At 41.1% G+C, this 23,295-nt stretch overlaps 2 protein-coding genes across 2 annotated transcripts in view; both read right to left on the bottom strand.

Moving 5' to 3' along the window:
• Positions 1–13,506, bottom strand: part of LOC116856117 (zinc finger protein 345-like) — a 112,901-nt gene extending 99,395 nt beyond the window's left edge. The window contains 1 exon segment of the mRNA XM_032839391.1: positions 12,968–13,506. Coding sequence (XP_032695282.1) covers positions 12,968–13,506 — 539 coding nt within the window.
• The window catches only part of LOC116856139 (zinc finger protein 677-like), a 125,540-nt gene extending 108,307 nt beyond the window's left edge, over positions 1–17,233 (bottom strand). The window contains exon 1 of the mRNA XM_032839414.1: positions 17,099–17,233. Coding sequence (XP_032695305.1) covers positions 17,099–17,132 — 34 coding nt within the window. The 5' untranslated portion in view covers positions 17,133–17,233. The remainder of the gene's footprint in view (positions 1–17,098) is intronic.
• Positions 17,234–23,295: the final 6,062 nt, after the last annotated feature.

Here is a 23,295-nt window from a genome sequence, read left to right as displayed (position 1 = left end):
TACATTCTTGGAAATATATATTCATAATTTGAATTTGAAAGTTACACAATTTCAAACTCACCCTCTAAAACCTGCCTCCCTGTTCATAAACCTACACTGTATGATTATAGTTTACATGCTTTTCTTTTGTGCTGCTATGAGACCCATGGGTTGCATGTTTACATGAAATGGAAATAGAAAAATAGTAAGCATATGAAAAGTATTAGGAAATAAAATTTCAGAAATAAGGATAAAGATAATCTCTTGTGCTGGATTGCTCAGGAAGTTGAAAAGATCAGTGTTCACTGAGTTTCTCTCAAGAACGAACATTGACACAGTGGGAGTCTTGATAACTAGCAATCTCATATATTTACCCTCTAAAACATTTTTTGCTAGTTTGTACTTGTGCTTACTCCACTGGAACAGGATGTCTGGATGTCATGAATGAGGACTCCATGTAATAGTGTTAAGAGAATGTTTATTACATATGATGCTTTCTGGGGAGAGCAGGGTAGACCTTCTCAGGTTGTCTAAAGATGGCTAGAGAATGCAGGGAATGGTGACTGGTATGTTAGGATGGATACTATGTGGGGCTGGGGTGATGGCACTCATGGTGTGAACTTTCAGTTAATGCCAAGGGGAGGGGCTCTCAGGCTTTATTATTAGCTTGCCCTGCCCAGGTGGGCAGAATAGTAAGAGGTTATATAGTGAGGCTTAATAGGTATCATTCTTCAGACATCAAAACTGGAGTCAGACTCTAATATAAAACTGAATGTTTACTCTTGACTTGGTAGGGAAAGACCACAATCTGCCTCATGCTAACACACTACCTTCCTTTTCCTGGTGCACATACAGACCCTACTGCACAATATGATTGTTGAAAATGGTGAAATACTGTTTAGATAAATTACCTAAGGTATTTTTACACTTAGGATGTCACAATTATATTTCTATTAAGTTATAGTCTAATACTAAAATACATGTGGAAGTGATAGAATATGTCCCTACTACAAGCCTTTAATGAGTCCTTTCATTTCTCTACCAAGATATTAGAATCAGAATCTCTGTATTGAGACTTGGCAAATTATTTCAGTTTTAGGTCCAGATAAATAAAATTAACAGAGGAATTAAGTCTTTAAGTTCGGAAACACTAGGTTAATAATTTTTGAACCTCCTTTGGAACACCTACCAAGCTGGTCATGGGTTGCACAGAACATACTTCAGGATGAAGAACAAAGTATGCTGATAAAATCTCTCCTTCCACAGTTATCCTTGACTACCTTGTCACTTAATAAGGGGTATTTTTAGTTTGATCTGCAGAATGTTTTCTCTAACATCTTTTTCTTTTACCTTCTGTTGTTTAGGTGTGAATATGAAATTTGAAAAATCCCTAATATCCTTAATAAAACTGCATTATTAAAATTTCTAGCTAATTGGAAAAACTTCCTGGGATTATCATTTCCATGTAAGCAAGACAAAACCTAATAATGAAAAGGGCTTTGCCCTTTACCATTCACCCTTAGTCCTACAGTGGCCATCCTGCTGGACAGTGAAAGGGCTGCCAACAGAGGTAGAGCAGAGAACTGTCCAGGGTACCCGTCCCATCCAACACTACAAATCTGGGCCTCCTGTTACTTGGGAATGATAAACCACCTACTTGTTTCAGCCACTGTTTTCCACGAGGTCTGTCACTCACAAAAACTGTCCTACCTGACAAATAAGATTAATATTTTGTATTAAGACTGGAATGGCGCATTTGAGAGGGGTTCTTGAATTTAAAATTTTGTAGCTTAGAAAAGCTTTATTAAAACATCCCTTCAGGGTCACCTGGGTGGCTCATTCAGTTAAGCATCTGGCTTTTGATTTCAGCTCAGGTCATGATCTCAGGGTCACGATATTGAGTCCCACACCGGGCTCTGCACTCACCAGGGAGTCTGCTCAAGATTCTTCCTCTCTGCCCTTCCCCCGCCCAAATAAATCTTCCAAAAAAAAAAAAATCCCTTAAAAAAAAAAAACGAGTTAGAGCTATTTAGCACACACGTAAAATTCACAACATCAACAAACTACAGCATGAGACTTTATAACAAAATGTTCCGAACACTAAGTTAGAAAGTTACAGGAATGGGTGCCTGGGTGGCTCAGTGGGTTAAAGCCTCTGCCTTCCGCTCAGGTCATGATCCCAGGGTCCTGGGATCAAGCCCCACATTGGGCTCTCTGCTCAGCAGGGAGCCTGCTTCCCTCTCTCTCTCTCTGCCTGCCTCTCTGCCTACTTGAGATCTCTGTCAAATAAATAAATAAAATCTTAAAAAAAAGTTACAGGAATAAGGAATTCGGTAAGTCTATAAGGATAAAATATTATAATGCTAAGTATCCAAAGTGTGTTCATGCACAGTGATAGACTTACAGGATTCCCTAATTTAAACTGTTTTCTGGCAATGCCCATATGATGAGGTGACATTTGAGCAGAATCACTGAAAGTGTCTCACGCAGTTACAAATGAGGAAGGACAAGTGGGTGGAGGAAGTGGAGAAGACGGTCAGCATGGCGACATGTTTACTGCCATTGGCATGCAGCCTGGTGAAATGTGACGCTAAGTCTCTACTGGAGACATTTAAAAATTGGGACTTCCTATAGTTACAATTTTTAAAATTTTAACAAAATTCCCCAGAGTACTTAAGATGATATGTAATAGATCCAAAATCATGATGATCTGTTTGGAGAATACATAGACATATTTCTTTATGGCAGCCTTACCAAGCGATGGGGTGGGGTAATGAATTAAGGGAAAGATAGTAAATATCATTTGTCAAAACTACCTGAGGTTTGATCCCAGTTAAGATACACACTTTAAAAAAAAAAAAAGATACACTTCCTGTTGTCTACACCCCTGTAGCCAGCCAGGGGGATATTGCTACTTCCACTTACGAATGTGTATCAAGTAAATGGGTGGGGTCTTTTACACCTCAGTTATATCTTCAATGTCCATATCATACTTTTTTTTTTTACCATGTAATAAAATACTTTAAAATCAAATAGTAACAAAATGTACTTTAAACAAAAAGTTTTAAAAAACTTTTTAAACTTTTCTGTTTTAAAAAAACAAAATGTACTTACAATCAAATAGTAACAAAACATATTTCATATGTTTTCCTCATGAGTACAAGACCTACTCACTCCCACTTATTCCTAGTTTTACTCTTCCAATTGAGACCAGTCTTGTGTCACTAGTGCCTAATATTTAACTACAAAACTGACTCTTCAGTTAAGTTTCGTCTCCCAAATGTTATACTAATTCAGATGTGATGAGAATGTAATTCTGTATGCAAGTTTGGCAAACTTTTAATGTAAGGAACAGACAGTAAATATTTTATACTTTGTAGGCCATACTGTTTCTGCCACAGCTATTCCAGTATGTCCTTATTGGATCAAAAGCACCTAAATATGGGTGTGGGGGCATTCCTTTACACTTCTAAAAACAGAGGGTGCGCTATATTTGGCTCTTGTTCTATAGTTTGCAGGCTCCTGATCTACACAAAGGAATTAAGAGCACCAGAATAAGTATATGGGTAGATTAAAAATGTCTTCCTATTTTTAAATCTCTTTAAAATACAGCAGACTGTTTAAGAAACTAACAGCTTAGTACATATGTTTATAGCATATGTAAAAGTAAACCTATAATAATGATAGCAAAGGGAGAAATGGAAGTTCACATAGAAAGGGAGGGTCTGATGCTCTATATGAAGAAGTATCAAGTCACATGAAGGTAGACTGATAAGCTGTGTAGTACACCCCCTTAAGTAAGCACTTAAAAGACAGCTGTAGCTAATACCAGTAAACCAAAAGAGATTTAAAACAAAACCATTTGTAAAAATTCAGTTATTTCAAAGAAGAGAGAAAAAGGGAAAAGAACAAAGGAGACATGATGAAACCAGTAGCAAGATAATTTAAATCTATATAATATCTATAAAGGGAAGTGGTATAAAGACACCAATGAAAATCAAAAATCATCAACTAATTTTCAAAGACTGACAACAATATGTTTCCTACAAGAAATTCACTTTGAAAATTAAAGGACACACAAACACTATTAAAAACATGGTAGCTATATTAAGATCAAAGTTAATCAAAGAGCAAATAATATGACCAGGAGTAATTATGAAATCTATTTCATAATCATAAAGGGATAAATTCAGCAGAATGGCATGAGAATCCTAAACCATGCACCCAGCAGCAGAACTTCAAAAACCCTGAAAAAACATACAGGACCACCATGACAGACCAATCCACAGTCACAGTCAAAAAATTTCCATGCCCATCTTCTCCATAATAGAACAAGTAGACAGAAAATAAGGACCTAGACAATTGTAACATGAATGTCAAGGAAACTGACCTAATTAACATTTGTAGAACTGAGAAATAATAGAAAATGTGTATATTGGCTTTGCCTCTGGTTCCTGCACTGAGCTCCTAAACCCCCTATATTTTCCTAAGTGATAAGAGCACTAGGAGCATCATTTGTTACAATGAGATGACTCTGGGTGGACTCCTGGGTGCAGCTTTTCACCAGAAAGACCAAGCCATGATTAGAAGCTTGGGATCGTCAGCCCCATCCCCACATCTACAGAGAGGGGAGGGGCTGGGAATGGAGTTAATGACTGGTCATGCATATGTGAGGAAATCTTAAAATCTCCATAGTTGGAGGTTTGGAGAGCTTCTAGGCTGGTGAACACGGCCACTCCAGGAGGGTGACACACCCCAACTCCATGGGGACAGAAGCTGCTGCCCGGAGGACCTTCCCAGACCTCATCCTATGTTTCCCTTCATCTGACGGTCCACCCACATCCTCTACCATACCCTTAATAAACTGGTAGATGTGTTTCCCTGACTTCTGTGAGCTGTTCCAGCAAATCAAAGCCAATGGGGGGCGACTGTTAGAACCTCCGATCTATAGCCAGTTGTTAGAAGCACAGGTACTAACTGGGACTTGCAACTGACGTCTAAAGTGTCTAGTGGGGGTGGAGGGCATCCAGGTAGATGGTGTCAGAGTTGAGGTAAATTGTAGGACACCCAGCTGGTGTCAGAGATGCCCTGTTGGTGTTGGGAAAACCTCCACAGGTTTGTGACCAGAAGTGTCAGAAGTGAAGTTCTGCGTGAACAGTAAGGGAGACACAGAGGAAAGCAGCACACGTAGAGAACTGGATTCTTCCCTACACTGGGAGAGGAAAACGGACTTTTTCCTTATAAGAACACTCCACTCAACAAGGGGATCATACCCAGTGTTTAAGAGCACACAGTACTTTACCAAGGGAAACCATATTCTCGGCCATCAAGCTAGTCTTGCTAAATTTTAAAAGAATTCACATCACAAAATATGTCTGTGACCACAACGGAATTATGATAGAAACCAGTAACAGAAAAATGTCTGGGATATCCACAAATATTTGGGAAATAATGACCTTCTTGTGACTAACCCTGGGACAAAGAAGAAATTGGTAAAGAAATTGGGATGTATCCTGAACTGAATGAAAATGAAAACAGAACACTTCATAATTTGCCACCACAGCACAAGAAACCAAAAAACACCCCTGCAAAAGAGATAGCACTAGAACACCTCTAAGTCTAAGGTATCTTTCTTTTTTTTTGTTTGCTTGGGGGACTGGACCGATCAGTGTGACCGTCCTGCTTATAATGGTACATAAACTGGTAAGTGATCTCATCTGGTCTGAGGCTTGCTTAGTCAGGTGAAGTCAGCACGGGAAAGAAGGCAAGTTTCTTGAGATTATTTACAAATATATGGTTATGATAAACCAGTTGAGAATGTTATAACTGAGAACACAGTCCACTGGGAGCAGTTAGATGATGAAAGGCAATGTTTATAGATGAATTAAAAATAAATGGATAGTCTAACAGAAGTAGAGAGTATAAAATGGAAACAACGAGGGTGATAATACAGGAAGGGGATTACTGAGAACTTGACTTCAAAGGTGGTACAATTACTGGTGATGATGACTTTGGGAGGTTAATGGGTAAGGAGAAAAGAAAAGGTCATTGAAAGTACCAGTCAGCTTCCTAGAAGCTTTTCTATGGTTAAAAAAAAAAATCCTGCATTCTCAGGGTCTTTCAACAAACATTTTTTCTTCCTCATGTCACATCTATCATGTCTTGTTTGGCTCTGTTATTTAAGTCTGGGATTCGGAGTAAAATTTCAGTGTTTGTGGGATATACCATTCTAGCACCAGAGAGAAGAGAGGGTTAGAAGGAGCAAACAAAGCTTTTAAAGCTTACATTTACAATTAAAATATGACATTCTACTCACACCAAATCAGCCAACCTATAAATTGGGCAAAAAGTGTAATCCCCCCAAAGAGAAGGGTTCCCTAAGTCAAGAGGACAAAGGCCTACTCTCACAAGAGGGTGATAATTAGTTGGAAATGATATTACAATATATGACAGTACAGCTTCTACCAGAAATAATTCTCCCTTCTTTGTTTACACAAAATACACTTACCTTTGTCCCAAAAGGAAAAAAAAAACAAAACTACCCGACCCGGCTTCAGTCCCATATGAGGGTGACGCAGTAGTCTTGTGAGACTCTTTGCTTGAGAGACTCCAGTGGAGTCCTTCCTCACTCAACACTACGGTGGAACAGAGACAAACCCCAATAAACCCTCCCATTCAGAAAACAGAAGAAAGGAGAGACCCAGTAGTCTCTGGTCCACAGCAAAAAAGGGTAGGGATGAGGAATGATTCTTTCCTCAGCTCCTGCTTTTTTCCAGAGAACAGCTGTCCAGTCCCTTGTGCTCTGTGTTTCACTGTTCTTGACTAGAGCTAACTACACCAGCTAGAGGATTAGAAACTCTGCCTTCCTCACACGTTTCCTCAGCTACTTCCTTCCCATCAAACTGTACAGTCCCTAAGTTTATTGGCCACTAACGAGATCACCGTTTCCTTCTAATGCAAACCTGGCGCTCCATCAACAGCGGCCTCTTTCTAAGTAGTACTTTATATGATGCCGAACAGCTACATTTTCCAGTAGCTACAACCATGTTTTCCAAGACATGCTGAACTCTTCAGATCCCCTTCACGGTCCTTGAGCGTCTCAGGGTCCTCCAGCAGAGCCAGGCCTGTGCTTCCTGTTCACTAAGCCACCTTGTCTACGAGGAGCGATTCCACGGGAGACACTAATCAATTGCAGGCTTCTTCAAAGGACATCAGGCCATGTCCTTCATTTAGACATTGCCATGATTTTGCATTTTAACTTGCTCTGGACCCTCAAAAGTATTTTTTCTTTTAAATATCCATTTGTGGGTGCCTGGGTGGCTCAGTGGGTTAAAGCCTCTGCTTTCAGCTCGGGTCATGATCCCAGGGTCCTGGGATCGAGACCCACATCAGGCTCTCTGCTCAGCAGGAAGCCTGCTCCCTCCTCTCTCTCTGCCTGCCTCTCTGCCTACTTGTGATCTGTCTGTCAAATAAATAAATAAAATCTTTAAAAAAAATAAAGATCCATTTGTTTGTGACACAGAGAGAGAATGAGAGGGAGGGGGAGAGGGAGAGAGACTCTCAAGCAGACTCCGTCCTGAGCACAGAGCCCAATGCGGGGCTCAATCTCTCAACACTGAGATCATGACCTGAGCCAAAACGATGAGTCAGATACCTAACTGACTGTGTCTGGCGTGATAACATTTGCAAAGGAAACATTTGCCAAGATCTGGAGACATTTATGTCATCATTGTGGTGGTTCTACTGGTATCTAGTGGGTACAGGCCAGCCGTGCTGCTGAATATCTTCCAGTGCACGGTACAGCTTCACGCATTGGAGCATTATCTGACCCACAATGTCAACCGAACAGTACAACTTATACCACATAAAGACCAATCAAAAGAAAGAAGACATGTCATATTAATACCAGATAGATTTCAGAGAAAATAAAGTTACTAAATAAAAAGGGGGAGAGTACATGGTGGTAAAAGTTCAATCAAGGTGACTGAGCAATCTTGAGTGCACATGCACCAAACAACAGCTGCAAAATATGTGATGCAACAACTCACAGAAACTGACAAGAGAAACAGACACAGTCACAGTTACAGCCCGAGACTTCAGTATGTGTAGAGCGATGATAGGAAATCAGCAGGACACTGATGAATTTCACACCCCCACCAAGTCATAGGATCTCATCAACTTTTTGGCAACACCACCCAGACATAGGAGATGACACATTGTTTTGAAGAACACATGCCAGGACAGATCATATTCTGGGTCATAAAACTCCCCTTAACAAATTTAGAAGAATGGAATCATAGACTGTGTTCACTGACCACAATGGAATCCAACTACAAATCAAAAACAGAAAGCTAACAGGAAAATCTCCGAACACTTGGACACTATAAACAACTTACCTTCCGATAATCCACAGGTCAAAGAGGAAGACTCAAGGGAAATACACAGGCTGAAAGAAAATGAAAATACAACACGTCATAATCTATGAGGTGTAACTAAAGCAGCACTGAGAAGGAAACTGGTAGTACTCAATGTTTACACTAGAAAAAGGGGAAAATAATCCACGAATAATCTAAATTGCAGTTAAGAAATCAGAGCAGAAAAAAATAAACACAAACCAAGCAGAAGGAAGGAAATAATAAAGGCAAGAACAAAAATAAGTAAAATTGAAAACAGGAAAACAACAGAGAAATAAAGAGCTGGCTCACTAAAAAAAAAAAAAAAAAAAAAATCAATAAAATCCACAATTCACTAGCAAAGCTACCAAAGAAAATAAAACACAAATTTCTTGGAACAAATTAAACAGGGAATATTACCCCAGAGCCTGCAGACATCAAAAGGATAGTAAGGGACAAATACAAAACTCTACACACATATACTTGAAAACTTAGCTGAAATGTAACAATTACTCCGCACATACACCCGACCACAAATCACCCATGCGAAATAGGTAATAGGAATACTTTGAATTGCAAAGCAAATGTGTAATCTCAGAATACCCTCCCCAAAAATAAACCTGCAGGGGCGCCTGGGTGGCTCAGTGGGTTAAGCCTCTGCCTTCAGTTCAGGTCATGGTCTTGGGGTCCTGGGATCGAGGCTCGCATCGGCTCTCTGCTCAGTGGGGAGCCTGCCTCCCCCTCTCTCTCTGCCTGACTCTCTGCCTACTTGTGATCTCTCTCTGTCAAATAAATAAATAAAAAAGAAATTGCTGCATTACAGGGATTAAAAAAATAATAATAAAATAAACCTGCAGGCACAGTGAGTGGCAAGAGTTTAGTTAATATTGCTGCCTCATTACCCATTTTGTGGGCCAGGTGGCCTGTAGGGACCTTGAACTGACACTAGCTCCTCCCTTGAGCACATGCCCTAGATAACAGCCCACAGAGTCACCGGCAATCGTTGGTTCCAGATACAACTCTTCCAACCATCCCTATGATAACCATTCTCCCGCACCTCCTAGGGACTTCCCTTTGGCCCCTTTAGATAAGACCCCTCCCCACCCCCAAAAGCTTACCAAAACCCTGCTGTGTTTGGTTTGAATTGGCCAATGTGGTCTTACCCCAGAACCCCAAAGCATTCCACTGAGGGACACCAATAAAGGCATGTGGCCTAGGTCCTGGCCTAAGGTCGCTTCCTGTGCGCTGCCATAACCTCCTCACATGACCCCTAGAGGTGTACAGAATAGCTCCCCCAGATCTGTGAGTAGCAAACTTACTCACTTCACTTTCCCTTATAATCTGTTACCGAACCATGGCTGACCGTCTCACATCGAGGGCTCTACTAAACAAATATTAATACAACCAAGTCACAACAGCAACACTATACACAATTCTATCAAACTTACAAATAATCAACAAATGTGACACAATTTCTTTCAGAAAATAGAAGGGAAGGCAATACTTTTCCCAACTAAATTTACGAGGCCGGTATTAGCATGATACCAAAACTACACAAAAACATTAAGGGGGAACAAAAGATAACTACCAACTAAATCCCAAATGAAGATGCAGAAATTCTTAGCAAAACATTAGCCATAGAAATCAACAATACAGAGGATTGTACACCATGACCAAACGGGTTTGAGGGACAGGGGGCAGTTTCAAATTCCAGGCAGTGTAATCCACCATGTTTGTTAACAGGCTGGAGAAGAAAAATCACAGATCCTGTCAACTGATACAGCAAAAGCATTTGACAAAATTCAATATCCATTGACAATATAAACTTTCAGAAAACTAGGAACAGATGGACATTTCCTCCACTCAGTAAAGAACTCCTACAAAAAACTTACAGCACACATCATACTTCATGGTGAAAGACGGAAGGCTTTGCCCCGCAGAGACTGGGAACAAGGCAAGGATGGCTACTCTCACCATCGATATTTGACGTGTTACTAGAAGTTCAAGCCAGTGAAGCAAGGGAAGAGGAATAAACAAAAGTGATGGGAAAAGGAGGATAAAATATTGTGCCCATTTGCAGAAGCCATCATGGTTGTGGTAGGCTGAAAATCACCCCCACCCCAAAGGATGGGCGTGTCCTCATGCCTGTAACGTGGGAGGGTAACTGTAAACATCGCAAGGGAGATGCAGGTGTGCTCTGGTGAAGATCGTGGGATGGGAGATTATCCGGGATGGTCTGGTACCCGCAGAATGGTCCCGAGGGTCCGTATAAGAAGGATGCAGGTAGAGTTAGCCTCGTAGAAGTCGTTGAAGTGACGGAAGCCAAGAGGCAGAGCTGAACGCGCCCTCAGATGCCAGCTGCCGGCTTCTGAAGATGGAGGAAGGGGACCAAGAGGCAGAGGATGTCAGCAGCCCCCGGATGTGGGAAGGTAAGGGCAGAAATTCTGACCTGCAATATCTAGAAGGAGCACAGTGCTCTGGTTCCGTGATGTAGAACGGGCCTCCGGAACTGTAAGAGAATAAACTTGTCAGCTTAAGTCGTTCAGGTGATGGTAATTTGTCACAACATCAACAGGAACATGTCTGAAGTTGGATACGTAGAAAATCCAAAGGAATGTACAAAAATGTGTAGAAAAAGTAAAATTTGCAAGGTGTTGAAATACGAAAGCATGCAAAAATCTTTGCATTTCTGTATACTAGCAGTTTAGACCTGGAAACTGAAATAAAAAATACAGTAGTACATGCAGAATTGCTCAAGAAGGAAAAAGTAGAATACAAAGAGATGTTCCAGGGCAGGGTCCCCTGGATCTGAGAGATACCGGTCACTGGGAAACGGCAGAGGGACCCAGGGCATTTGGTAATGCGGATTATCCCCTTGTCAGAAACTATAGTTGGAATCTCAGTGACTATCTTACACCATTATATTTTCATTTACTTCACCGTGTGCTTGTTTACCTCCACACACTTGATTTTCAAGCACCTGACCACGGCCAACCCTCAGTAAGAGATTTCACTTAACCATCTGGCCTTTCAAGTTATTTAGGACCTGAAAGAACTCTTCATATATTGTACCCACTTTCTACCTGTCACTGCCTTATGTTCATTTTCGTGTCACAAAAGTCGCAAAGCAACCCACTGATTTGTGTACCCCTTGGTGCAAAATGGGAAAAATGTAAACTAAACATATAATCTGGGTCACAATGTGTGGAAGGAAAAATTGTATTTTTAAAAATGGGGGGAGGGCACCTGGGTAGCTCACTCATTTAAGGTCTGCCTTAGGCTCAGGTCACAATCCCCTGGGATCAAGCCCCACAGAAGGCTCCTTGCTCAGTGGGAAACCTTTTCCCTCTCCCTCTGCCTGCTGTCCCCCCTGTTTTTTCTGTCAAATAAATAAAATCTAAAAACACATTTTACTACAATTGAAAAGGGATCATGTAAAATATTACTTAAGACCCTAATTCAAAGTTGAACTTTTAAAATCATTTGGAAAATTACTTCTAGTAATATTTATTATCTAATAAACATTTCCAAACAACTTGCATTAAACCTATGTAAAAATACCTTAAGGCGATTTATCTAAATAGTATTTTATAAGCATTTTCAACAACCGTATCATATAATGGAACCTATGTGTAAAGGAGGAAAGGGAATGTAATAAATTATTAGCATGAAGAAAATCTTGTCTTTCCCAACAAAGAAATCAGGAATTTCAAGAGTAAATATTCAGTATTTTACTATGATGGTTGACTACGGACACTTTTTTGTTTTTAAGATTTAATTTGAGAGAAACAGCACAAGCGGGGAAGATCAGAGGGAGAAGCAGCCTCCCCACTGAGCAGGGAGCCCGACGTCGGACTCGATCCCGGGATTCCAGAATCATGACCTGAGCCGAAGGCGGTTGCTCAACCAACTGAGCCACCCAGGCACCCCGACTACTGACACTTTTAAGGCTCACTACACCCTCTCTTCTGCCCATTTGGGCAAGGTGATAAAAAAGCCTGGGTGCTCCCTCCTTTGATGCCAGCTGGAAGGTCAAACCACAGCAGGCACCTTCGTCCCATCCCCACCCCACCCAGTAACCACCGTTGATACACCAAACCGGTCACCGTTTCCTGTTCTCCCAAGTCATTCTTGGATCACCTTGGCAGTCTACTGTGCCTGTCCTAGAAATCTTCATCAGGTAACACATGTTCTCATAACGCTTTTAGCGCACAGCATCACTAGTCTTGATAGCCAAAGCCAGCTTTGGTTAGGGTTCCACCTGTTCCACTGGGTGGCCACAAGTGCAAATCAACAAGAAGTGTACTGGGGGGTGTATATATGAAATTTCTAGCTTATCTATCAAGCAATTAATTCTTTGGCGGACTGTGATGTTAGACCATTAGTCTAAAGGCCTTACCACATTTAGTACATTTGTATGGTTTCTTTCCAGTATGACTTCTCTCATGATGCCTAAGGTGTGAAGCCTTGATAAAAGCCTTGCCACACTCATTACATTTATGACGTTTCTCTCCAGTACGGATCACCTGATGGCTTATCAGGTTTGAACGCACAACGAAAGCTTTGCTGCACACATTACATTGTATGGCAATGACTCAGTATGACTTTTCTGATGGTCAACCAGGCTTGAACTCCGGGTAAAAGCTTTACCACACCCATTACATTTGTGTGGTCTCTCTCCACTATGAATTCTGTGATGTTTTACAAGCTTCAAACTTTGGCAAAAACCCTTGCTGCGTTCATTACATCGGTAAGGTTTCTCTCCATTATGGTTTACCTGATGGTCTGTCAGGCTTGAGCGCACACTAAAGGCTTTGCCACACTCATTACATTTGTAAGGTTTTTCTCTGGTATGGATTCTCTGATGACTTGCTAGGTGTGAATTTTGACTGAAGACTTTCCCACATACATTACATTTATACGGTTTCTCTCCTGTATGGATTATCTGATGTCTAGTGAGGTGTGAGCCCTGATTAAAGGTTTTGCCACAGTCATGACATCTGTAAGGTTTCTCCCTCTGTGCTTTCTGCTCTTGTGCCAGTGTCGAAAGGTAAATAAAATCTCTCCCACGTTTATTAGCAATGACGGTTTCGACCACAGGAGGAATTCTGAGGTGGAAGAGCTGAGGAACCATTGGGGATGGCCTTCTCAACTTCGTTACATTCAAATTTTTCCCTTCAGAGTGAAACATGTGTAGTTCACCCCAAAAACTTAATGCAAGCCTACTTATAACATGCTTGTTTCCTGCATCACTTTTACCATGCTGATCTCTTCTATCCGTGAGACTGTGTTTATGGGTCACAGACATTTCTTTGTAATTTATGCTCTCATCTCTCCACTGCCACTTAAAGTCAAGCATATTTTCCTGGATTTCCGTGAAGTAAAAATCTTTGATTTCATGGCCTTCATGCCTTTCCAACATCACTGTTTGGAATAATTCTCCTGTATTATTGTTCTCCTTTAATTGTAATTTCTTGATCACATGTGTAGGAGAGACATCTATAATATATAAAGAGCCATAGGTGTCCTATTAATTACAGCTCACAAATAAATGTTACGTGTTAAAAACACAGTATTACAACAAAAGTAATACTTCTACTGAACAGTTATAAAACTTCCCACGATCTTCAAAATTTTAGGAAGACTAAAGGAACATAATTTTTTTTTTTTTGCTAAAGAAAGAGTGCTCAACTGTAATACAAATTAATTTTAGGACAGCCTAGTTTCAAACACCCAATGACAAAAACACTCATGCCGTACGTACGAAATTACATTAGCTCTCAAAGAAAGGGTATTTTTCTTTCTTTTTTAATTCCACTGTAGTTAACATACAGTGCTATACAGTTTCGGTGTACAATACGGTGACTCAACCATCCCATTCACCACCCCGTGCTCATCACATGTGCCCTCCTTAATCCTCGTCACCTGTTAAACCCAGCGTCCCCTCAACGCCCCTCTGGTAACCATCAGTTTGTTCTCTATAGTTAAGAGTCTGTTTCTTGTCTGTCTCTTTTCCTCTTCTTTCCCCCTTTGCTTGTTTGCCTTGTTTCTTAAATTCCGCATATGAGTGAAATCATATGGTATTTGTCTTTCTCTGACAGACTGATTTCATTTAGCATCATATTCTCCAGCTCCATCCATGCTGTTGCAAATGGCAAGACTTCATTCTTTTTGTGGCTGAACAGTATTCCGCTATATGTATATCTTCTTCATCCATTCATCTATCGACGGACACGTGGGCCACTGCCATAATTTGGCTATTGTAAATAATGCTGCTATCAACATAGGGCTACAGGTATCCCTTTGAATTAGTGTTTTGTAATTTTTGGATAAACATCCAGTAATGTAATTGATGGATCTTAGTAACTCTATTTTTAACTTTTTGAGGAACCTCCATATGCTTTCCCAGAGTGGCTGCACCAGAGCACATTCCCGCCAACAGTGCAAGAAGGTTCGTTTTTCTCCACATCCTCACCACCACTTGCTGTAAGATAGTGTATTTTTCCACCATGACCCCAAAGCACATACTGGTTGGCAGTAAATATATGTCTCATAACTGAGAAAAAAATATTATATATAATTTTCCATATACTTGTATACCAATAAATGCTGAAGAACACATAGCATATTACAATGGTAAGTAATCTAAGACAAGCTCATCTAATGAATAAGCTAAACAAATGGCAATCCAGAATTGCAAACAAATACAGCATTGAGAAAATGAAGAATTTTTTTTTAAGATTTATTTATTTGAGAAAGAACACAGAGGGAGAGCGAAAGGGAGAAGGAGACTCCCTACTAAGCAGAGAGCCTGATGACAGCTTGATCCCTGAGATCATGACGATCATGACCTGACCTCAAGGCAGACACTTAACCTACTGAGCCAGCCAGGTGCCCCAGAAAATGAAAAATTTAATAAAACAATGTTTACAAAATGAAATTTTATAAATAGTTGTTATAAAACTATCTGTACCCATGAAATATAGGCATTTTACAACATTAACCAGTGGCATATGTCAGTTATAGTGCATAAAACATCTGTAAATCACAATAAAAATAAATAAAATATTCTAGTAACCCTTGATAAAACTAGCAATAAATAGTAAGTAACCATATTATAGAAAATTATAGTCTATGGAGCTTTAAATATTTCCCCTCGAGAATGAAAAAAACAAAACAAAAACAGGGCGCCTGGGTGGCTCAGTTGGTTAAGCATCCGACTCTTGGTTTCAGTTCAGGTCATGATCTCAGGTTGTGGATCGAGCCCTGCATCAGGCTCCATGCTCAGTGCAGAGTCTGCTTACGAATCTCTCCCTTTCCCTGTGCCACTCCCCCACTCATGTGTTCTCTCTCTCTAAAATAAATAAATAAAGCAATTTAAAAAAAAAGAAAGATTTATTCTAGAAAGAGCCACAATATTAAAACTGGAAAATATGTTGAGGTCACTGACTTCTAAAATACCAGGTGAGAAAAATACATTATACAGGGATTGGAGATAGAAGTCAGAAGTCACAATTACGATTTCCTGCATGCGGTTATGTAACAGACAAGCAACAGAGCAATCTCCTACCTATGCAGCGCCCTCTAGTTATCCAGTTCATTGTCCCCAAATATATGTAGCTCGGAGTGTATTCTTTTTTTTTTTTTAATTTATTGAGATCAAAGACAAAACTGTTGAGAACTGCAAAATGAAAACATACAGAATATAATGCAAAGGGGTAGCTCATAATAAACATGACAAAGTTGTTATCTTCTATTAAACAGAAGTAACTTTGGAGTGTACTAAAAAACATGCAATATTCCGTACCATCTAACAGCACTAATTTGTATTTTCTAAAAGATTTTGTTTATCTTGAGAGAGCGTGCACCAGAGAGAGCTGGGGGAGAGGCAGTGGGAGAGGGAGAATCACAAGCAGCCTCCCTGCTGAGCATGGGGTCCAACGTGGGGCTTGTGAGGTCATGACCTGAGCTGAAAGCAAGAGTCAGATGCTTAACCGACTGCGCCACCAAAGACTGAGTAATATATGGACGAGGAGAAAAACTTCCTCCAAGAGCTGACAAGAAGCCTTTGTTTTCCCACGGAACTCTCCTAGTGCGGAGTTTCTCAGACACTATTAATGCTGCGGCCTCTGCTCTGCCCTTCTGCGTTCCCACTTGTCACACGTTCCCACCTGTTTGGTTTTACGCTATTTTCTCTCGGCCCTCCACAGTCTAGGGCTCTTTCCCTTGTTCCAAAAAGGACATAATATTCAGGTCAGAAACAGAAATTCCTGTTTATAAGAAGAAAAGAACATGAACATGAGGTGCTATGGCTTTTCCAGAATCCCAGCTCTTTGTTTAGCTGAGAGAGGATATCACAGATGGATCTAAAACAAATGCTTCACAAAGTCCTCCACTGCTTGCCTCCTACGTGCGTAGGAAACAGTGTAACATGCAGATGTATAGCTATCTTCCAAAACTGAGTCAAAAGCACAGGGGAAGAAAACAGGAAACTGGAGATTTTAAAAGTTTGCCATCTGGTTTTATGCACTCTTAAACTCTAGAACAACCCCTAAAGAAAGAGAAAAGTAGAAATCCAGATGCCACATTATGAGGCTTTTCATTTCTGAGTCAACAGCGCTTCAATCTCAGTCAAGCAGGGGAGGGCATCCCAAAAGACAAGCAAGGAAAAATGCAAAAATACCCAAGGGTAGACCCCCCCACTTCTGGAGGGACATTTTCCTCACCCAGGGAGACCAGGTTCCAGTAGTTCTCCACCATCACGTCCCTGTACAAGGCCCTCTGGGCAGGGTCCAGGCACTCCCACTCCTCCTGAGAGAAGTCGATGGCCACATCCCTGAAGGTCAGGTGTCCCTTAAATGAAAACACATCTCACCTAAAGGCCATGGGAAAGCTCTTCACACAAAATGAGAAGAGAAAAGTCTAAGTAACAATCTGATAAAGTGAGTGTTCAACAGATCCATGCTAAGGTATTCTGAGCAATTTATGTGTCTCTAATTTTAATTTCTTATGCATTCCAAGAGAGTATGATGCCCTCCAAGTAAGTGTGGATTTCTCATTTCTGTGGACAACACATGACATGAAGCATACACATAAAAAGTCAGTACTGCGTTGTCTTTACAAAGTGTTACATATTATGCTCCAGATGCTGAGTGCTATCTAGATGAGCGAGAACATGACTGCTATCTTCAGATGACAAAATCCACAGTGGCTTTAAAGAGAAGTCAGAATCTAAAAACCGTGTTGAGGATAACAATGGCAATAACTTAGAAATTTGTTGGTTTTTTTTTAAGATTTTATTTATTTGACAGAGAGAGTGATCACAAGCAGAGGGAGCAGCAGGCAGAGGGAGAGGGAGAAGCAGACTCCCAACTGAGCAGGGAGCCGGATCGGGGCTCCAACCCAGGATCCTGGGATCATGACCTGAGTCACCCAGATACCCCTAAATGTTACTATCCTTACTATTATCCTGCTATTTAAATCATGAACCTGACAATGTAGAAATAACTGAAGGCCATGGCATATATTTAAGATATAATTTCTACTGCTAAAAAACATGAAACTTATTTACGAAATGATGTCTTTTATAAAAACCATGGACTTTCACAACCATGCATGTGTGTGCACACATATAAACAACACAAATTAACCAAAATGAGAAGAGTTCCTTCTCAACATTATTTTGAATGATTTTTTTAAATTTTCATTCACATGTATTTCAGCATGTTTGAGAAAATGAAAATGTATAAACTACTTAATTCAGTTTGTCAATATGACTGTATAGTTTGTCAATATGACTGTATAGTAGGCTAGTAAAGAGATGGTACAAACATGGAAAAAAATATAGAATACTTTAACTCCAGTCTCTATAAAATACCTGAATTCAAAAATATAAACACAATTTTACCATTTAAATGTAGATGCATAAGCATTAACAAAATCAAATAGTTTGTTTATTCCACTAATAAAGCAAGAGTTGAAGATTAGAAGAGTCACTGGCATTAAACACTAACTGAACAGATTAATGTTTTTTAAAATTTTTTAATTTTTTTAAAGATTTTTATGTATTCGACAGAGAGATCACAAGTAGGCAAAGAGGCAGGCAGTAGTGGGGGGCGGGAAGCAGGCTCCCTGCTGAGCAGAGAGCCCGATGCGATGCGGGGCTTGATCCCAGGACCCTGAGATCATGACCTGAGCCGAAGGCAGAGGCTTAACCCACTGAGCCACCCAGGCGCCCCTGAACAGATTACGATTAAAAACATGTATCACAGTAATAGACGCTTGAAAAAAATGACAAAAAGGAAGTTGGGGAAAAACCATTATTATTAAGCAAGAACATTTCACCAAATGTTATGACCCAGTCAAAAACACTGTATACATTTCCTCTGACATTCTGGTGGAGGACAGAGGCTGGCTGGGGCTCCTGCCGTTCACCAGCCTACAGCGGGCCTGAGCAGGGACCAGATTCATCTGGCTAAAGGAGGAAAAAACAGTGAGAGAGAAAGTCAAAGAGCTGGAACTGTTGAAATTCACAGATCTAAGGACAGAAATAGGCTAAAAATGAAAGAGAGATAAAGATATTCCACACTAGGGGCGCCTGGGTGGCTCAGTGGGTTAAAGCCTCTGCCTTCGGCTCAGGTCATGATCCCAAGGTCCTGGGATTGAGCCCCGCATCCGGCTCTCTGCTCAGTGGGGAGCCTGCTTCCCCCTCTCTCTGCCTGCCTCTCTGCATACTTGTGATCTCTGTCTGTGAAATAAATAGATAAAATCTTTAAAAAAAAAAAAAAGATATTCCACGCGAATGGGATCCTAAAGAGAGCAGGGGTGGCTATATCAGACAAAACAGACTATGAGACAAAAAAACTGCCACAAGAGACAAAAGACATTATAACAATAAGAGGGTCAATTCACCAGGAAGATGCAATAATTAGAAACACATAGGTGCATAACATTAGAGCCTTCAATATATATGAAGTAAATACTAACAGCAGACTCCAGTACCCAGTTTCAGAAGATCTAGAAGGTAACAGAGGACCTGAACAGCACCGTTACCAAATGCAGGACCCACTAGAGAGACAGAACACTCCACCCAGCAAGGGCAGAACATGGTCTTCTAAAGCACACACGGAACATTCTCCACGACAGACCACATGTCATGCCACAAAACAAACCTTAACAAGTTTAGCAAGACTGAAACCATAAAAAGCATCTTCTCTAACCACAGTAAATTGAAACTAGAAACAAATAGCAAAAAGGAAATAGAAAAATCCACCAAATGTGGACATTGAAACAATTCATTCTTAAGCAATGGGTCAAGGAAGAAACCACAAGGAATTTTTAAAGCTTCAGATGAAAATGAAAATGTAACTTACCCAAAAGTAGGGATGTGGTGAAAGCAGCACTGAGAGGAGTGTCTACATGGTGAATATTTACATTAGCAAGCGGAAAGATCTCAAATCAGAAATCTAATTTTACACTTCAAGGAAGCAGAAAAAGAATAATCTGAACCCAATTTAGCAGAGTACGGCAGAGGCAAATCAAAGAGGATAAAAAACACAAAAATTGGCAAACCAGGAGTTGAGTTTTTGAAAAGATTAACAAACTGACAAACCCTTGGCTAGATCAATTTAAAACAACAACAACAACAGAGGCGCCTGGGCGGCACAGTCAGCTAGGCCTCTGATCTTGGTTTCCGCTCAGGTCCCAATCTCAGGGTGGTGAGACTGAGCCCCACGTGGGCTCTACGCTCAGCACAAGGTCTGCTTAAGAATCCCTCCCCTCTCCTTCTACTCCTCCCTTCCCATGCTCTCTTTCTCCCTCTCCCAAATAAATAAATCTTAAAAAAAAAAAAAGAAATGAAAGAGGGGACATTACAACTAATGACACAAAGTTTTAGAAAGGACTCTAAGAGGGTGCTAGGAACAATTCCATGCCAACCATGCATAACCTGGAAGACAAGGATAAATTTGGGGAGACATACAACCTACCAAGACCTAATCATGAAGAAGTGACAAATGTGAACAGAATTGTACCTACAGAGGACATGCAGGCAGGAATCAAAAATCTCCAACATAGAAAAGCCCAGGACCAGATGGCTTCAAAGAATTCTACCAAACGGGGCGCCTGGGTGGCTCAGTGGGTTAAGCTGCTGCCTTCGGCTCAGGTCATGATCTCAGGGTCCTGGGATCAAGTCCCGCATCGGACTCTCTGCTCAGCAGGGAGCCTGCTTCCTCCTCTCTCTCTCTCTCTCTCTGCCTGCCTCTCTGTCTACTTGTGATCTCTCTCCGTCAAATCAGTAAATAAAATCTTTAAAAAAAAAAAAAAAGAATTCTACCAAACATTTCCAGGAAAATTAACACATAGCCTGCCAAAAATCATCCAAAGGATTGACGATGGAACACTTGCAAACTCATTCTATAAAATCTGCATGATTCTGATATGAGTCCTAGATAAACACACAGGAATGAAAGAAAACTACAGATCAATATCCCTAATCAATACTTAATCATGTGGTGCATAAACAATGACTTCTGGAACGTTGAGAAGAAATTTTAAAAAATAAAAATTTTAAAAAATCCTTAACAAAATACTAGCAAACCGGGGCACCTGGGTGGCTCAGTGGTTAAGCCTCTGCCTTCGGCTCAGGACAAAATACTAGCAAACCAAGTTCAATAGTACATCAAAATGGGTATCCGTCATAACCAAGTGGAATTTATTCCTCCAAGATAAGGATGATTCAACATACAAAAATCAATCAAGGTAATACACTAACAGAATGTACTAACAGAAAGAAGGGGAAAAAAAACAAACCCTGAACATCTCAATTAATGCAGGAAAAGACTTTTGGACAAAATTCAACAACATTTCAGGATAAAAACACTCCCAAACCAGGAAGGGGAGGGCACCCGACATAACCAAAGCTGTATATAAAATGTACACTGCTGGCATACTCCACGCTGAGAGATGGGAAGCTTTCCCTTGAAGATGAAGGAAGGAGGCAAGCATTCACGCTCTCAGCATTACTATTCAACAGAGTACCAGAAATCCTAGCTGCAGAAATTACCAAGGAAAAGAAATAAAAGCCATCCAAATTCGAAAAGGTTGATTTCATATTTTAAAACTGATGACGAAGAAAACTTTCCATTCCATTCCCAATCATTAAAATTTTGAATTTTTTTTTTTTTAACTTAAGTCATCTCTACACCCAATGTGAGCTCGAACTCACGATCCCGAGATCAGGAGTCACGTGCTCTTCTGACTGAGCCAGCCAGGCGCCCCTAATCATTAAAATTTTGAAGGCCGTGACTCACCTGTTCAGCTTCACATGCAGTATAATAACAGGCAGAACAGATTTCTCCGTATTGGTCTCCTTTTCCAGAAGTTACCGAGTATTTGTGGACATTAATATATGACTTCATGTGCAGTTTCTTTTACCCTAGCTTACAGAGAGCTGACAGCACACCCAGATGTGGCCCCTGAGCGACCCCAATGGTGCTGCCCAGCCGCACGGACACCACGGGGCCCACACCTGTGTCTCCCATCTACACCTGGGGTGAAGCCCATGGGGGTGCGCCCAATGGCGTCTCCTCACAGGCCCCAGGCCCCTGGGTCAGGATGAGGAGAAATCTAAGTGGGGACGGGATGAGGGAAGGCCTGAGTGAGTGTGAACGAGCACGGGTCAAGGGTACGTTAGAGATTAGCAAACGCGATAGGAAGGAGAAACGGAACATCAACCAAGAATGGGTCTACCTGAGAAAAGGCCATTCCGGACTCTTCTTTCTTTTCTCTTCCTCCTCTGAGTCTCTTCCTCCGGCCACATGAGTGTTTGAAGTCAGCCTTGAAAGTTGAAAATACAACGTTTAATGCTTCGAATGATCACATCCCACCCGATGCCACAACCACACACACAGGGGAGCCCTCACCATGCGGGAGAGACGGGCCCTGCTGCCCACCGCCGCAGGAGGGGCTCCTGAGCAAACACAGTGAGCTCTGCCTCCCCCTGCTTCAGATCGCATTCCCTTCCCGGCGAAGCCCTCACAGACGTACAGCGGTGAGGGTCTCAGCTGCACTGACCCCCCCTTCAAATCGCAGACCGGCCGTGATCGAACCCCATGCGGAGCAGAACCCCACTCACCCTCAGCCCAGATCTCAGCCCTCAGACACGAAGGACCCAGAGCCTTGGTGCTTTGTGCTGAATACAGATCAGAAACACCTGCGGCACTTTAAGTATTAGCAAGGCTGCTCTCCCTGCGCCCCAAGTATCTGAAGGGAAATCTGTGCGGGGGGCGGGGGCACAAAGATGTGTCTGCAAGACGCCTGAGCAATCGCATGTGAAGCCGGGACTGGGCACCACCCAGAGGAGGCAGGATCAATACACCTCCCATTTTTCTTTCCCAGCTTTAAATATGTCTATTTAAAATATGTCAAATATGTCTATCCAGGTGTATGACGTGAGCATCCGAAGTGTGTACACGCTGTGAAATCCTCATCACGATCAGCTTACATCCAACACCTCACAATTATCATTTTGTGTGCTTGTGTGTGGCAAGAACACTTAAGATGCACTCTCTAGGCAAATTTCAAGTCTTTAATACTTTATGATTAACTACAGTCACTGTTCTTTAGATGAGATACCTGAACTTATTCATTTTACGAATGGAAGGTTGTACCTCTGACAAACATCTCCCCGATTTTCCAAGTCTCCTGGACCCTGGTATCCACCAATCTACTCTATGGTTCCAGGAGTCTGCCGTGTTTCGGTTCTATAGATCAGCATTTGTCTTTCTCTGGCTTATTTTACTCAGCATAATGTTCTCCGGTTCATCATCCAGGTTGTCGTAAACAGTAGGATTTCCTTCATTTTTATGGCCAAGTTTTATATATATATATATATATATATATATATATATATATATATATATAT

This window comes from Lontra canadensis, unplaced genomic scaffold (assembly GCF_010015895.1).
Source record: "Lontra canadensis isolate GAN:19392208 unplaced genomic scaffold, GSC_riverotter_1.0 scaffold107, whole genome shotgun sequence".
Classification (NCBI taxonomy): domain Eukaryota; kingdom Metazoa; phylum Chordata; class Mammalia; order Carnivora; family Mustelidae; genus Lontra; species Lontra canadensis.
The sequence above is the reverse complement of the archived record's forward strand: the minus strand, read 5'-3'. Positions and strand labels throughout refer to the sequence as shown.